The sequence below is a fragment of the Alexandromys fortis genome, unplaced genomic scaffold, assembly GCF_014885135.2.
Source record: "Alexandromys fortis isolate MF-2015 unplaced genomic scaffold, M_Fortis_MF-2015_v1.1 scaffold_34, whole genome shotgun sequence".
NCBI lineage: Eukaryota > Metazoa > Chordata > Mammalia > Rodentia > Cricetidae > Alexandromys > Alexandromys fortis.
Genome location: NW_026067933.1, coordinates 2692569 through 2709186, shown reverse-complemented (window position 1 = coordinate 2709186; position 16618 = coordinate 2692569). Strand labels below are relative to the sequence as shown.

Genomic DNA, 16618 nt, shown 5'->3' with positions numbered 1-16618 from the left:
ATTTCATGTAATCTTCACAGCATCCCACTAACTAAAATATATTACAACCTGGTTTGCTCAGGTTGATACATATTTGAACATTTGCATAACATCTAATCTATGTTTGCTTTTGAAATTCATAGCTGAAAGGAAAACAGCTAAACTTGGTGACTTTACATTAATATCAAAGATTTACTCATGCCAGGATCCTTGATGATCTTCGTCTGGATTAAATCACAATTGAAATCTATGATATGACTAATTTTTAATTCACTATTACAAAACAAAACAGAAATATACACAGGTAGTTAGTTATACACAGTTATATTTATATAGCTTCTCCCTGAAAATAATTCCTTACAAAGCCAAAACTTAGCAGTTAGGTGGCAGAACTCCTATCTGAAACCTTAAGCTGTTCACCAACTAAAGCAAGAAAGGCTGAATCAGTGTGTAAAATAGACTATTTCAGAATGTCAGCATACAAAAGGGTGAGTTATTTATGAAGATTAAATTGAGTTGCTTGGGTCAATATTGGTAGGGTCATGTTCACATCCATAAATCCAGTTACCATTTTCAATGCCTAGTTCACCTGATTTCTCCACAGCTCCTGGCTCTGACTTAACTTCCTCTGTCAAACAGATCTTTCATTTCTATGACACAGAACATCTTAACTTTCTTCTTCTGTACCTGGCTATTCTTATTTCAGTTCCCTTTGTTATCCCAGCCTCTTAGTCTACTCTAAAATATTTAAGGCTAGTCATTAAAATGTTGTTCCCGCTAGGCTATATCTCATCCCGGTGCCTACTGCCAATTACAAAACACCTGACAGCTCCCATTTAATTCTTGTACCCAAATCTCACCCCTAAATACTAAACAACTGACTTCTTGACATCTTCCTATTTGAAGGGTCATAAACTCAGCAACTTAACAAATGTGCATCAGCTTCTTATAATAATAATAATAATAACATATTGAATATAATTTCTCCCTTTAATAGATTAGAACATTAAAATGTAAAGGCAAAAAGAATCAAGTTTGAGCACAGGATTCTAAGATTTGATGACAGCAGTTAATGGGAATTCTTCTGGTGTTAAACACTTAAGATACATAACTTTAATTTTGCATAATTACTTAAATATTTAAAACTATCTCTCTGTCATTGCTCTATAACAATGCTGTCATGTTTAAATAAATGGGAAACTCATTTTTTAGAAAGAAACTTCTAAAAAATTCTTTTATTTCTTGTGATTATGAAATATTACATCATTTCCCCCATTGCTTTTTTTGTTCGAAAACCTCCCATATATCTCTCTCTGCTCTCTTCCAAATACATGGCCTCTTTTTTCACTAATTGTTGATATAGATATATTCATAAATATGACTTTCTCAGTCTATATAATGCTACTTGTATGTATGTTTTTAGGGTTCACCATTTAGTATCAGATAACAAATTGGTGTTTTCTTCCCTGCAGAAGACTCTTTCTCCCACTCTTTTCAGCATTCCACTGTTGCCCACAGCTTTTGTGTAAGGTTGAGGCATTGTAGGCTTTCACCATCCATGTGAGCATGTCCACTGTTGTCCTCGTTCAGCTCAGAGACTTTATGGGTGTAGCTTCTGAAACTCAAGGAAACAAAGTCTCCAAGTAGTCTCTTGTTCTTCTGACTCCGAGGAAGCCTCCAACAGAAACTCCTTACTCGAAACATGTGAAGGAAACCTAGATCTTGTGAAACCAAAGACAAGAGATTATGGGCTTTCAGCTCAACGCTCCTCCTTCTTTCCAGTCCAGAACACATGCAGTCCTCCTGATGAAGAACACAAGGGAAGACATATTGTAGGCTATGGTTGCCTTGTTGCATCTGGAATTCTTTCCCATGATATTCAGCATTTTTAAAATCTTTTTAACTGGAGCAGTACTTTGAGCTTTAGTCTTTTTTTTCTTTTTGCAGAGACCCAAATTAAGACTTATGGCTTTAAATAAAATTTTGAATCTGTTTCCCTAAAATTGAAGTAGTAAGAATGTAGGTTTTGTGGTAGCAGAAGGTCTTTTTTACCCACCTTCCATATAAAATAATTCCAAGTTGATACAGAAATACTCCCCTTCTCTCTGTTGTGTGTGTGTGTATGTGTGTGTGTGTTTAAAAGAGTAACATTTTGGAGAATAGATTATCTGTAAAATAGACCACCCAATTTCAAAGGAGTATTCACAACATTCACTAACTTTGTAACCGTAAAACAAAACTGGAGATGTAGGCAGGCATGATGTCTTGAACTAGCAAACCCAGCACTAGAGTGACAGAAATGGGGAGAGCCCTGGCTGGAGTTCCTTGGCCAACCCACTCCATGCACTCACAAGCCTCAAGCCAATAAAAGACTGTGCCTCAAAATACAACATGCTAGGTCCTCTTCACATATGTTATGGTTGTGTAACTTAGTTCTTGTGGGACTCATGACAGGGTGTATGTGATAGCCAATGATGTCGTCTAACCTGCTTCCACATACTCAGGCAAATGTGTGTGTGTACATCAGTACACAAACACACACACAAACACACACACATATGCACACACACACACACAAATTATGCATAGCAAACCCTGTGGAGCCATTACAAGACATAAAGTACTTGCTGTGCAAATTTAAGGACCTGAGTTCAGATCCCCAAATCCCATATAAAAAGCTAAGTGTGCTGGAAGGTATCTCTAACCCCAGTAACTCCACAGCCATAGAGGTTGGGTGGGGGAATAAAGGTGGCAGAGACAGGGATAAGCAGACTCAGAGGACTCACTGCCCATTCAGTCTAGATAAATGGGAGAGTGACAGGTTCAGCGAAGAGACCCTATTTCAAAAAGAGCAAGGCCACCCTTTGTTTATCTCTGACCTCCACATACATGTTCATGTACATACACACAGACACACATGCACACACACACTAATAATACACTATTATATAAAGGGAACTTAAAGTTATCTATACACAAAAAAAAACAAATTGCTCATATAATCACATTTTCTTGCAACATAACATTAAAAACCAAATACCAAAGAGAAAACAAAGTTTCTTTAACCACTGCAATGCTTAATTTATCCCTCTATCTAGTTCAAAGAAAAGAAAAAGATCTGAAATAAGATTAAATATTTAAATTTAAAATAAGCTTTGCAATGTAACATGTAGATTGATGCAAGACTATACATAGGGGTTGCTGCGGTATGAATGGGAAATGTACTCCAGATTCATGTGTTTAAACACATGGTCCCCAGCTGACGGTGGAAGAGCATCACTGGAGACAGTCTTCAGCATCATCACTGGAGGCAAGCTTGAGCATCACTGGAGGCAGGCTTCAGCATCATCACTGGAGGCAGGCTTCAGCATCATCACTGGAGGCAGGCTTCAGCATCATCACTGGAAGCAGGCTTGGTGGTAAAAGAGCATCATTGGAGGCAGGCTCTCGGTCTGAGAGTCCAGTGCACTTCCTGTCCAATCTCCTTCATTGCTGTAGACACAATGTGACTAGCAATCTGATGTTCCTTACTGCTTTGCCTTCTTCCTACCAACTGTCCTGTCACCCCACCGATATACTTCCTAAATTGCAAGCCAAGTTAAGGTTTTTCTTAAGCTTACTTTAACTAAGGAATTTTGATATAGCAATGAACAAATATCTAACAAAGATGTAAATGCATAACTTTGTTTTCATTATCTTATAACAAAGCAGAAAAAAAATCAGGAGAAAAATCATACTTTCATATCTCACCTTTGATCAGTCCTTACCAAAATAACAAAACAAAACAAAACAAAAAAAGCAACAAACAAAACAAGAACAGAACTATGAGAAAAAAGAATAGAAACTACAGAATGGATAGAACCAGCTCTCTGTGGGTAGCAAAGCAAAAGAACTCACAACAAAAACTGTAAATTGTTCAGTACATCACTGTGAGAATAGACACTAAAGTTTAAAAGATGATTAAAGGTTACCATGGTAAGGTCTGTAACACTGATGAAGATAAAGAAGAGAACTTAGAATTCTACATTATATAACGAACTAGACTGAGAACAGTTGGAGGGTAGCAGGCAGTTTGCTTCCTCTCCCCACCAGGTACTTTGGTCCTTTCTTATCCTAATACTTCTGATTGTAACAAACTACACTGTATGTGAGGATGGCTTCCACCAAGAATGTCCTGCCCTGGAGACCACTTCAGACAACCCCCCCCCCGCAAAAAAAAAAAAAAAAAAAAAAAAAAAAAAAACTAAATATGGTATATGAGAAACACTGCAGCTACATCTTGGTGGAGGGGCCTGAGGTAACTGTTAAAACAAAGATAATCACATAAATCTGAGAACAAAGAAAGCTCAATGAACAGAACCCAGGACAGCTGCAAGGCTGGAGGGTAATAATACTGACCAAGAGATTAACCCTTGGCAGACAGTTATGATCCACAACTAACAAAGAAAATAGTAAGAGATGGACAGAGGAAGAGCTTCAACTGCCCGGACAACCATCTGGCTATTGGAAACAGGGTGACATGCACGCAGCCTTCTGATGGCTACAAAATGGAGAGCTCAAGGAATTAGTCAATATCACTAGAGATTCCCTCAGCTTTTGTCCAGTTTCTGCCATGGCCCTATGAAAACTCTAGACAATGGAGTTCAAAGGCATTTTCTTTTATCAGCACCTCTTCCATTATCCAGATTTTCTTATTCTCTTTTTTTCCTCAACTACTCACTTCTCTGTAACTCTTAATAAATATGACTTATGACTTAAGCTTTGCATCCTGCCACTAGAGTCCAGACTCACCGTCCCAGACTTGTCTTTGGGTTGCTGATTATCAGTATCTGACATGCTATGTCCCTGAGTCAAAGACAACTGGGCTGTGAAAGGTCTAGTCACTCTCAACCCCTTCGTCAATGTTTATTTTCATTTTGTGTATGCATGTGCTGTGTACAAGTTCATGAATGTGTGTGTGTGTATATATATATATATATATATATATATATATATATATATGTAGTTACATGTGAAGGCTACAACCAATTCCAGTGTCCCCACTTATTTCTTGAGAGAGGGTCTTTCATTAAACCTTAAGCTTAGCAATTTGGCTAGAATGAGACTAGAAATCCCACTGATCTCCCTGACTCTACCTCTGAAGCAATGGAATTATGGGTGGGTGCCATCACCTACCACATCCGGTTTTTACATGGATACCAAGGATCATGATTCAGGTCCTCACGCTTGTGTGGCAAGCACTTTACCAATGGTGACAATTCCACCACTCAATTAGCATTTTAAAAGAGGAAACATGGGTTTTTAACTAGTGGGACTACAGAGATGGTGCAGTGTTTAAGAGCACTGGCTGCTCTTAGAAATTCAATTTCCAGCACCCCACATGGGCAGCTCAAGGCAGTCTGTAAATCCAATGCCCTTTTCTGACCTAAGCAGACAAAATTTCCATATCCATAAAAATAGATTTAAAAATAATAAATAAAGCCCATCCGGCAGTGCACATCTGTAACCTTCGCAACCCAGCACCAGATGCAGAAGCAGGCCAATCTCTGTGAGTTCAAGACAAAACTAAGTTTCCTGTCAGCCACGGCGACATATTGAGAGTCTGCCAGAAGAAGAGAAGGAGGCAGAGGAAAGAAAGCAAGTGAAAAACAAGTTCAACTCTATGGTAACACACTTTGAAATTCTAGAAATGGCCAATTTGATAAAAATGGGCAATTACCATATTTGAATCTGGAACTGAGAAGAAATCTAACTAGGAAAAAAGAAAGACAAAAATCTTCAATGGGTTCTGGATGTGGATAATGCAATTATTAGAGCATTTTCACCCTAAAAGACAGTACTTGAGAGCACACATACAATGAAATGTGTCTCATTGCCCATCGCTATTTCTCCCAAACTTATGACTGTAAAATAGAAAATGATAGACCTTTCTCTTAAGAACATAAGTATAAAAACAAAAAATAAAAGTATACCAAACTCAAAATCAAATCCTCTACAGGTAGAAATTACCCAGGAATTGAAGATTTGATTTCAGGAAAATATGTAATCGGACACATATAAACCAAACGGAAGCAATCCACAGTCTCTATATATAAAAAAAAAGAAATTTTATAGCATTCAAAAATCAATTTTGGATGTTGTGTCTTATTAATGTAATAAAAATGAAAGGATAAATATTTAGAATAAAGGGTATCTATCCTAAAATTTTAGCCAGCAGTACACTCACTGGTAATCTACACGAAGCCCTCCCTAGCAGAGCCACAGAGAGTAGGCTGGTAACCAGTCCTAGCACTCTGGCCAATGAGATGTAAAATGGACGAGGGCCAGCTACTGCACACGGCAAACACACCCCCATCAGCACCATTTGCCCTGCCAGACAGAGACCCAGAAAGATCAATATTAAAGGAATCAACTGTGAGCCGTCAATATGTACAATCAATATGACTAGTTAGAGCATTTAAAAATTAAAGAGCTCCCCACTTCCCCATAATTAGATAAATAAATTATGGAGAATTACAGGCTTCAATAATAACAACAAAGTATAAAACACTCAAAATATCACCATAATTATAAATTTGAGGCCTCCAGAAAATCAAATTTTCAAAATATTACAAAAACATGAAGATTGAGGAAAATGGCGTAGACTGTGCTCCTAGAAGCCTGGATACAATGCAAGCATAGTTCCCAAAAAGGCTTAATCAGACTGAGTTTAAAATGACAGCACTCCAAATGGAATAGATACTAGCTTGCAATACCCTAAATATGCTACACCCAGCATCTCATTTAATCACAGGAGCAAATGAAGCAGCCAGGACCCACTGAGAGGAAATGTGTTTATGCAGAGAAGAGCAGCTGGAGAAGTCAGGAAGGAAGGGGGGAACATGGAAGGTAAGGAACTTTCGACAAAGAAGTAAAAACACTACCAGAAATTAAAATACATAGCAACTTTTCATCAAAATTAGTTGGCTCTGTGAACAGGAAAAGCTACATTAATATCTTGAAATAATTAACATGGAAAGAGAAATACATAAATTATATATATTTTTATCATTAACTGAAGAAAGGATTTTCATTTATTTTATATTTTATAATGTACTCAGAGCACTAGATAATGTAAAACTCACATTGTAAGAACTGAATAAATGGTTTACGAAAAATTAATGAAACAATTAGTATGATTAACTAGTCCTTAAGGTTTTAGTGATCAAAGGAGGGCTTAATCAAAATTAAGGCTGTAAAGACAGCATAGCTGTTTTCTGGAGGGGAAAAAAAAGTGGGGGAAATCTAACTTACCTTCAACTTTTATTTCAGTGAGTAACTGAGCATGACTGAGGAATGGGCCACTAAGGAAAATATCAATGCAAATCTGCCCCAAAACGAAGTGAAAGGCAGATGATAGGAATATCCCACACGGAGGAATGCCATCTCTAGTGCATGTCTTAACTACCAGGCAAAAACCAAAACTCAGTAGAAAAAGATAGGAAAGAGTATTAGACCACAGGGGGTGGGGAGTCATCACCACATGTAATCAGAAAAGACCAAATTAAATTTCTTCGTAGAAATATGATGATATGGTTAACCAAAATAGCCTTTAAGTCATTTAGACCTTTTGCCCCAGTCATATCTCCTTTGTAGAAAATTTGAAGGTTACATAATAAAAGCATATTTAAACCAAAGCGTTTACAAAGCTTTGCCATAACATTTACATAACCAAAGTAGACATTTGTGATTTTTTTTGGCTTCTTTTGTTGTGTGTTGTTGTCTCCTCCCCCCCACCCCACCCCCCCACATCTCTCTTCCTCGCCCTCTCTGTTGGGAATTGAACCTATGCCCTTGTGCATGCAAAGCAGCAGGTTCACCCAGAGCTGTAACTTCAGCCCCCATGATGCTTTACAGCATAAGTTTTCCAAATGCAAATCAATGGTTACCCAACTACCACATTCAAGGAAAAACAGGGGCTTCTGATTAATGTCTACCTAGAAAGTCAGAAGCTAGGATATGGTAGGAAAACACGAATTCACTCTTAAATCTTTCTCTAAATGTTTCTAATGATTTTATTTCATAAGAATCACTTGAGAATATCTTCTATAATATACTTTTCTGAGTATAGAAGATAGGCAAATTTTATTTCATTATTTTTTTATTTTTGAGATTCTAATGTAAATTACAATCTCTCTCCTTTCCTTTCCTCCCTCAAAATGCTCCCGTATACACCTCCTGCTCTCCTTCAAATGCATGGCCTCTTTTTTACTAATTGTTATTTAACACATATATAACGTATATACATACATGTTCCTCAATATAACCTGATCAATCCACATAATGTTACTTGTATGTATATTTCCAGGACTGGCCACTTGGCTCTAGACAACCAATTGATGAGCCTTAGCTGTGGGAGTGTTTTGTAGATGTATCCATTGGCACTAGGCCCTCCACCATGCTTTTTGATTGGCTGTGGTTTTCTGTAGTAGTCTCTACCTGATGTAAAGAGAAGACTCCTTGATGAGGGGTGAAGACAACACTTATCTCTGGGTATAAAGACAAATGCTGAGAGACTGTTGTTAAGACTTATTCTGCTTTAGTAAATTAGTGGTAGTAGATTCTACTCCAATAGCCATGACTTCACTGAGTAGTTAGCCAAGTTTCCGGAAGGAGGTATGATCACCCTCTTTTTGAGCAGGTCTTAAGTCCAATTAGAGAGCTGTTGGTTACCACCAAGGTGTGTAAAGCCACTACTTCAACCTTAGGGTCATTGTGCTATGAAGGTTGTTGATATGTCTCACTTGAGTCAGGTAGGTACAATTGTTTTGAGGAACATATATGCATGACTGAAACACACTACACTATTTTATAGAAGACTTCTGTGAAGTCTACTCTTTTAGGCATCACTTGATATCAACTCCAACACTGAGATTTCATGAATCTTCTTCTCAATGTCATTAGGAAAGAAAAATAGCAATTAAGCTTACTTCACACCTCTCAGTTTCCATTATTAATTTTATGTTGTTGCTAGTGATCTCTCTATAGTTCTGTAATAAATTATAGCTGCTAATACAATTTATCAACCATAATAAAACCTATTTAAAGACTTCAAAAGTCTAAATTACTGTACCATCTTTCCCATTGTACTAACTCAAAGAATTCCATATTATTTAGATACCCTTTTTTGTTGGTGTTGCCTTTTACTTAATACAGAATGTAGGAGGAAATAGTGAGCTCCTTGGTTCCTGGCTGCTCAGCCCTGAAATAATCACACAGAAATTGTATTATTTAAATCACTGCTTGGCCCATTAGCTCTAGCTTCTTAATGGCTAACTCTTACATATTAATTTAACCCATCTCCATTAACCTGTGTATCACCATGCGGCAGTGGCTTACCAGCAAAGTTGCGGCATGTCTGACTCTGGCTACAGCTCCATGTCTTCTCTCTGACTCGACATTCCTTCTGCCTTGCTATAAGCCAAATTTCTTTATTCGTTAACCAATAAAAGCAACACACAGACAGAAGGACCTCCCACTCCAACAGAATACCCACTTTCATACAGTATTCTGATTAATTACAAATACTTTCACCTTGACTAAGTGAAAATAAACCATTTTTTCTGTAGCTCTCTTTAGGACAGTAGTTCTCAACCTTGGCTGCACACTGAATTCACCAGGGAAGCCTAAAGACTACCTTCCCAATCTCTGAGACTAATTTAATTAGTCTGCAGTATCACCTGGATAATGGGATTTTTTTAAAGCTCTCAAGGTGATTATAATATGCAGTCAAAGAGGAGAATCATAGATATTCCTTAAGGAGATAATAAATAAATCTTTAACCAATATGCAGGGCTATAAGAAAAATGTTAATTATTTTGAACAACTCCACCATTTGATACTTGACTAGTCTTCACTCTAAAGAATGCATCACCTTGCCACCAATGCACCTATGACTTGCAATCGCGAGGTTCTCCCTGATGATGACAATACCATGTGAGTACAATACCTTAATATATCCCACTGGGGGAAAAGTCTCAATCGATTGGAACTTCATAAAAAAACATGTACAGGAATTCAAGTGGGCTGCCCGAAAGTGTGATTCCCCTTTCCATATTTCATAACCTGGGAGTCATCTTCCTCAATCTTTAAAGGTCATTCTTATTTACTTAGTTTGGATTGGAATGGGGACACGCACACACGTGTGCACACATGTCAAGTTACACGTGTAGAGATGCAAGGACAGCCTGCAAGGATCACTTCTCCATGGGGGTCCCAGGGAGTTAACTCAGACTGTCAGGCTCACTGACAGGTATCTTTCCCTGCTGACCTGTCCAGAGGGCCCAGCTTTCTCCATTTTCTTTGGAAATATTTCAATGACCTTATAGTGAGACTTGGCTGCTTATTTTCTGAGAGTACAACAAATACATGAATCTCTTAAAAGAAAAAGGAGACCGAAGAGGTAAAACACAATCCCAATACTTTATTTCACTTTACAAGCAGTCTTCAAACATCCAAATAAAGGATGATTACATTTTTGAAAAAGAGGGGCTCCAATACCACTTAATCCATTTGAGTTCTCATTAGCACAACTCATTCTAGCAAATTAAGCGCTGCGGCTGTGGTACCCGGACACCCTGTGGAGGATTAGATGAATCAGCTAAAGCAATAGGCATTTTTCTCTGAGATACCATTTCAAGTCCCGCCTGAGGTTTTTCCTTAATGTGTGGTTTCCCACTGGATCCCCAGAGGACAAGGTATTCCCTATTATTAAAAACATCAAACAGTGTAACCCATCCCTTTGGTATTTGCCCCACACTGTACTAAAACCAAAGGAGCACGAAGGATGAATGATTCGGGCTCTGTTAGAATAGCACCAGATCTAGTGGAAACTACAGGCAAAAGAGAAAGCCGATTGCCAGGGTTCGCCACTGCTTTCTTGTCCCTCGGGTTTGATAACGGCACTGAGAAGGTTTCTATGAAGTCAGTTGTTCTATGTCAATAGAGATTTCTGTTTTCAGAGCTTCCTTCAGGACACTTACAGGTCTCAAATCATGTTGAAGGGTACAAGTTCCGCAGAAAACTAGAAGATCTTTATACTTCCCTTTTATGGTATCTTTCTTCCATTCTAGATATTACTAATTATTTGAGACATACACTAAATCTGAGGCTTGCACAGACCAAACATTTACTAGATTCCGTATGCCATGCACTGTTGTATGTTATGTATACAGTATACTTATATACAGTATCAGTTCACAACTGTAACTCAAGCCTCAAAAGTAAGGCAACACATCACTCAGGCCACAAGGTGCCACACAAAAGAAAGATGCCCTCTCGGCACTTGGAAACCTATTATTTATTTCTAACAAAGCTGGCTTCCCTGAGCCTGTTACCAGAAGACCAAAAATAAATAAATACAGAAAGGCCACCTGTTTCCAAAGGAGATAAAAGTGGTCATTTTGAATAAGTTGAATATGCCTATCTGAAGAGCATGGAGCTAAAAGGGTTGCAGATTTGGGATTTTGAAAAATTTGCATACATATTACATCGTATCTTGGGGATGGGACTCAAGCGTAAACACAAAATGTATTCATGTTTTCTGCTTGCCTTATACACATAGGCCAAAAGTAATTGCTGACAACCTTTTTAGTTTGTAACCATGACTTATCAAATGAAGCAAGATATGAAAGGATCCACTTATAAATCACTAAAAAAAAAGTTTAAGATTTCTGAGCATTTAGGCTTATGGATTATCAGATTGTGGATGTTTTCTCTGAACTACAAAATTCAAATGAAAGATGGGCAAATAATCTCATCCAATATTGTATTTCCTCATCACAGTCCTGCAAATCAGTGTTACCGAAGAAATTTCTGCAGCTTTTTTTAATATAATATAAATTTCTCAAACTTAGAACTATCAAAGGCTATGCAAAATGCTAAGAAATGATTTACGAAAGGTTTATTTCATAAAATGCACTGTGTATCATTTCAATGGCAATGCAATTAGCAATGGATGAACACAGACATAGAAGTCATGCGCAAAGTTATCAGGTAACATTTTCATCTTTGAAATCCCCTTTTTCTTATTTCTAGTTAAAAACGAGAGTTGGCCATTTTCTCAACATGTTATATCCAATCATAAAAACAAAAATAACCGTGAAATGGCTGAGCACAACCTTCCAGTTCCTGCTTGATCCAAGCTAGCGTCTCTTCAAACAGTGTTCCCTGTAAATAGTTGTGAATACAGACTTAACAGCAGAAACACATCTGTGAATAGCCTTCCATGGTGGCCAAAGGGCTTGTCTAAGTCTCCCCAGCTTGTAACCACTAAGGACCCCATTTGCTACTTTTCCCTCTAGGTTCTCAACATTTTCTACATGTATGACAGGTGAAGGCAGACCTTATTAAATATGTATGATTTGCGTGAGGATTTTTTGTTTGTTTTATTTACTGTTTTTCTTGCTATAACATTGATCTCTCCTTCAACCATCTAGAACTACCCAATGGTCGTGATTACTGATAGTTCTATAACGGAACAAATACAATCAAGTCAATAAACAGGAGGTGGTGTCAAGCAGTGTTTACTGCTGAAGCCATTTCATGGTGGCTGTTCGTCACCACACAAGCCTGTCACGCATATATCCACTGAGGCAGTGGGACCACCTGAAACAGTGCTCTGTCACAGAAACAAACCAAAACCTACTCCAAGATTTTCTGTAAAAGCCGCAATAGTCACCGCCAGTCCTGAAAAGCGTCAGCTGTTACTCCTCTGTGTTGATGTGTGCTAGTCAAAACCACAGCACACATATTTCCACTGAAGGGAGTTTACTACTCTTTAACATTCCCAAACAGCTCACACACACAGCCTCTTACGGGTTCTGTGGGACATTTTAGACAAGTGAAAAAACGGGGGAACCAAACAAACCCTGTAGCTCAGCTCTGTTCCTAAAAGCCAAATAGCCCTACCAGTGAGAGGCTTTGACTGCAAACCTAAGTCGTGGCCTCCAGGGTAAGGTTCTTATCTCTGTAATTCATTTTCTTCAGTCACAGAAGGAGGACCCTCTCAGACCTCAATTTCTGATCCTCTCAGTTCTCAAAGTTGGGAGAAGTGAGAGAGCAGTGGAAAAACCGTTTTATTGCCTGTCTGACTACAAAGATGAAGAAGAAAAGTATACAATGGATTAGTGACTGTGCAATCTTCATGTTACTTCTTTTATAAAAACCCAACTGTATAATTCAAGACTTAAAGTAAGCTTTGGCATTAATTGTTGGCTTGTGCATCAAATTCACATGAACACAGTTAAATTCCCATTTTATTTTTCCTAGGAGGAAACCTGACTGCCAAGAATTGCTCCAGCTCCCTTTAGCAATCAGCATGTCTTAAAAAAAAAAAAAAAGAAAGAAAGAAAAAAGAAAGACAGAAAGGAAGGAAGGTGGGGGAGCTTCTGAATAAGGTAAATGTTTAGGACCTCCCCATTAAAATATAAATACTAAAGTTCATCTGATTATGCTTGAGGTTCTCAATATTTAAAAACAAAAAGTGTAAGCATTCCAAATATTTTGCATAGAATGTATGCAGCGCTTTTCTCCTTTCGTGAAACTGCGTTTATTTTAGTAATGACTGACATTACATCAACAGTTTCCTCAGTAGCATTGTGAGTACACCTGTCTGCCAATTCAAATAACTGCTAGAGAAACATTCTGTTCAAACAGGAAGAGCCAGGAGAGCCGCATTATTTGACCAAACAAGGGAGAGTCCCTTCCTTAACAAACTGCAACAAGTATCCACAGTAGAAATGAGCCAGTTGGTAAATGACTTTCCTCATTAGGAGTCTAAAGGAAACCACTCCAAATACAGATGGCCTCTTGATTTTTACCAGATAATATGTACCAGTGGTACATATGAGCACACTAAAGCTAAGCTAGGTGGAATGTGAAAGGTGAAACTAGACACTGGATGATGCTCCTGTACTCTGTATGGACTCCTACCACAACGGAGAAAACCCATGCTTAGTTTAAGAGGACTACGGAGATTGGCATTTGCAGGACCTACACAGATAATACAGACTCAACCCAAGCAGCACATGAGGATCTACCGCCTCATGTAGGAGCGGAGCAGCAGGCTTGTCACGCTGCAGGGCTGCAGGGCATTCACTCTTCCGCTGAGGAATGGCAGCTTTCATCACGCCCAGTGGCTTGGTGCTAGAAAATGCTCCTCTGACCTACTTCTCTCCACTGCATGAGGAGACGGCCTAGAGCTGGTTAGGTCTCTATCAGTCCGACGTTCTGTGAACTCCCTAGAGTGTTGGGCTACCTGAAGGGCTGCTGGGATTAGCCTTCAACAGTAAAAGAATGCGGCAAAGGTACTCAAGGGGATCATAGTTTCAGCATAGCTCATCTGCTTCTGATTTTTCAAAGTTAGGAAGAATGCTTTTTAAATATGTAATACAGTATCGTTAACCTCAGGCAAATTCATAGTTGTCCACCTATCCCCGAACTCAATGAGTTGCACCCAGTAACTATGCACAGCTTTTAACATGTCAAAGCAGACTTCGATAATAATAATATAAACACAAAGATTGTATAAATGTGGACAGGAGGGTTGCGGTCAGAGGCACGGGTGAGTGGGACGTGATAGGACACTACTTTCTCTGGACTACGGTTTTATTTTAAAAGTCAATTCAAAAGGTTCTGAAAGAAAAGGTTCCCGTGCTGAAGTTACTATTTCAGAAAAACAAAAATGGACTGTACATGTAGGTACGCTTTCTGCAAGCTCTGGGGTCGCTGGGTCCCCATGAATGTCACAAGCTAAGGAAGGGGACGCTTACAGATTCTTCAGAACCTTCCAAGTTCAGTATTCCATTAAAAGATTTCCGAGACAGTTTCTAATGCACACATTTATCCAATGAAGGCGATTTCAGTCCCTTTGTGTATGGTACAGAACATCAGACTCCTAGGGTCCTGTTTTCAAACTAATCAAGGTAGCCATTTCATCTGATAGAACTTCCTTAAATGTGGGGGGGGGGGGGGAAGAGCCATTGGCTAAGCATTTGCTCTAGTCCAGATAGCATCACCGGTGGACTTCATTACACCAGCCATGGTCTGGAATTACTTACCCACAGTCATTCTGGGTGACTACCTTCCACGATGTTTGAATGCTACGCCCTGCTTGTTTGGCAGCACAGGAAACGGAGCAATGTAACTTTGCTTTTAATTCACCAAAGAACATGTATAGTCCTTCGCCTGCGAGGAGATTTCTCTGTAATGGGAAAGTGTCCATGCTCCATCTGCTTCACCTAGCTACATGCTCCAGGCAAAACCCTGCTCCATGCACCCCCACAGCAACCCAAATTAAAGTTGTTGGGAGTTGCATCTAAGCCTGTCCCAACCTAACCTGCCCAGGTGCAATTACTGCAGGGCCTGCAAGGTGCGGTCACCTGTTCCGTCCACGTCTTGCGGATGGTGAGGTGAAGCTGATAGCCCCTGCCAGTCCCTGCCAGTTCAGGCCAGTTCTGACCAGCTCCCACCGAGGTTAAAGACCAAAGCGCTCCCTCCTGCCCTAGACACCCCTCAAAGACTGCCTAAAATAATGTCCCGGCCCCTCGCAGAAGGGTGGCTGCAGGTGCCCGAGAGCTCTCCTAGGAAAAAAAACCCTGAGGGAAGAAGTAGCCGCAGGAGGCTCCCTGTCCCGCCACTCACCTTCTGCTGCCTCCGGGCCATGTCGGTGGGCTGCTTGGCATTGAATGGGTACGCGATGCACCTCACCACGAAGACGTACAGCTGCAGGCGGATGCGCCGCTCCTGCTCCTCGTCCAGCTGCCGCTCGGGCTCATCTCGCCCCTCGCTGAGCACCGAGGGACTCGGGCTCACGGGTCTAGCCGCTCCGCCGCCGCCGCCACCTCCGGAGCGCCCCAGCGCGTCCCGCCGCCCTTCCCGAGCCGCGGCCGGCGGTGCTCGCTGGGAGCCACCCGGCGCCACCAGCACCTCGCGGCTCTCCTCCTCCAGCCCCTCGTCCGACTCCTCCTCGCTGGAAGACGGGTCGAGCATGGTGCTGGCTGGGGCTCCTGGGCTCCTCGCCGAGCGCAGCTGTCCCCGCGGGTCCGCGGGAGCTTGGGTCCGTGCGCGGCGGCCGCAGAACGAAAGGGAAAGTGGCCCGGGCTTTCCGGACACGTCGAGTTCGGCGCCCGAGTGTTTGCCGCGGCCAGGACGCGGGGCGGGCGAGCGGAGCCGCGGGAGGCAAGAGGCGGAGTTAGCGCGGGGCCGCTCGGGGCGCCCGGGGAGCGCTCGCCCAGCCCAGGTCCGCCAGCCCGCGCGGGCCCCCCAGCCCCGCCGCCGCCGACCCCCCGCAGCCCGCGCAGGTGAGGAACCTGTGGCGCCTCCAAAGCAACATGTGGAATGGAATGTCGAGGAGCGGCCGCGGGGCCGCGGAGTGCGCGTGCGCGCGCCGCCGCCACCGCCTGGGCCAGGCGGGTGTGCCTGGTGCCCCGGAGCGCGCAGTTTGCAAGGGGCGGAAGGTTCAGAGCCCTTACGACCCCTACCCCCGAATATCCGTCATCCTGCAGGCTTTCTGTGGACCTGGTGGTGGGATAGGGGTAGAGAAGGCAGTACCCCAGGAAGACAAGAGGGAGAGAGGTCCGGAGTTGCTGGGACCCGGTTC

General features: G+C 41.1%; 1 protein-coding gene across 5 annotated transcripts in view; it reads right to left on the bottom strand.

Moving 5' to 3' along the window:
• Positions 1–16159, bottom strand: part of Cadps2 (calcium dependent secretion activator 2) — a 533470-nt gene extending 517311 nt beyond the window's left edge. For all 5 annotated transcript variants that reach the window (XM_050145948.1, XM_050145944.1, XM_050145945.1 and 2 more), the window contains exon 1: positions 15661–16159. In XM_050145948.1, coding sequence (XP_050001905.1) covers positions 15661–16008 — 348 coding nt within the window. In that variant the 5' untranslated portion in view covers positions 16009–16159. The remainder of the gene's footprint in view (positions 1–15660) is intronic.
• Between the last annotated feature and the right edge of the window lie 459 nt (positions 16160–16618).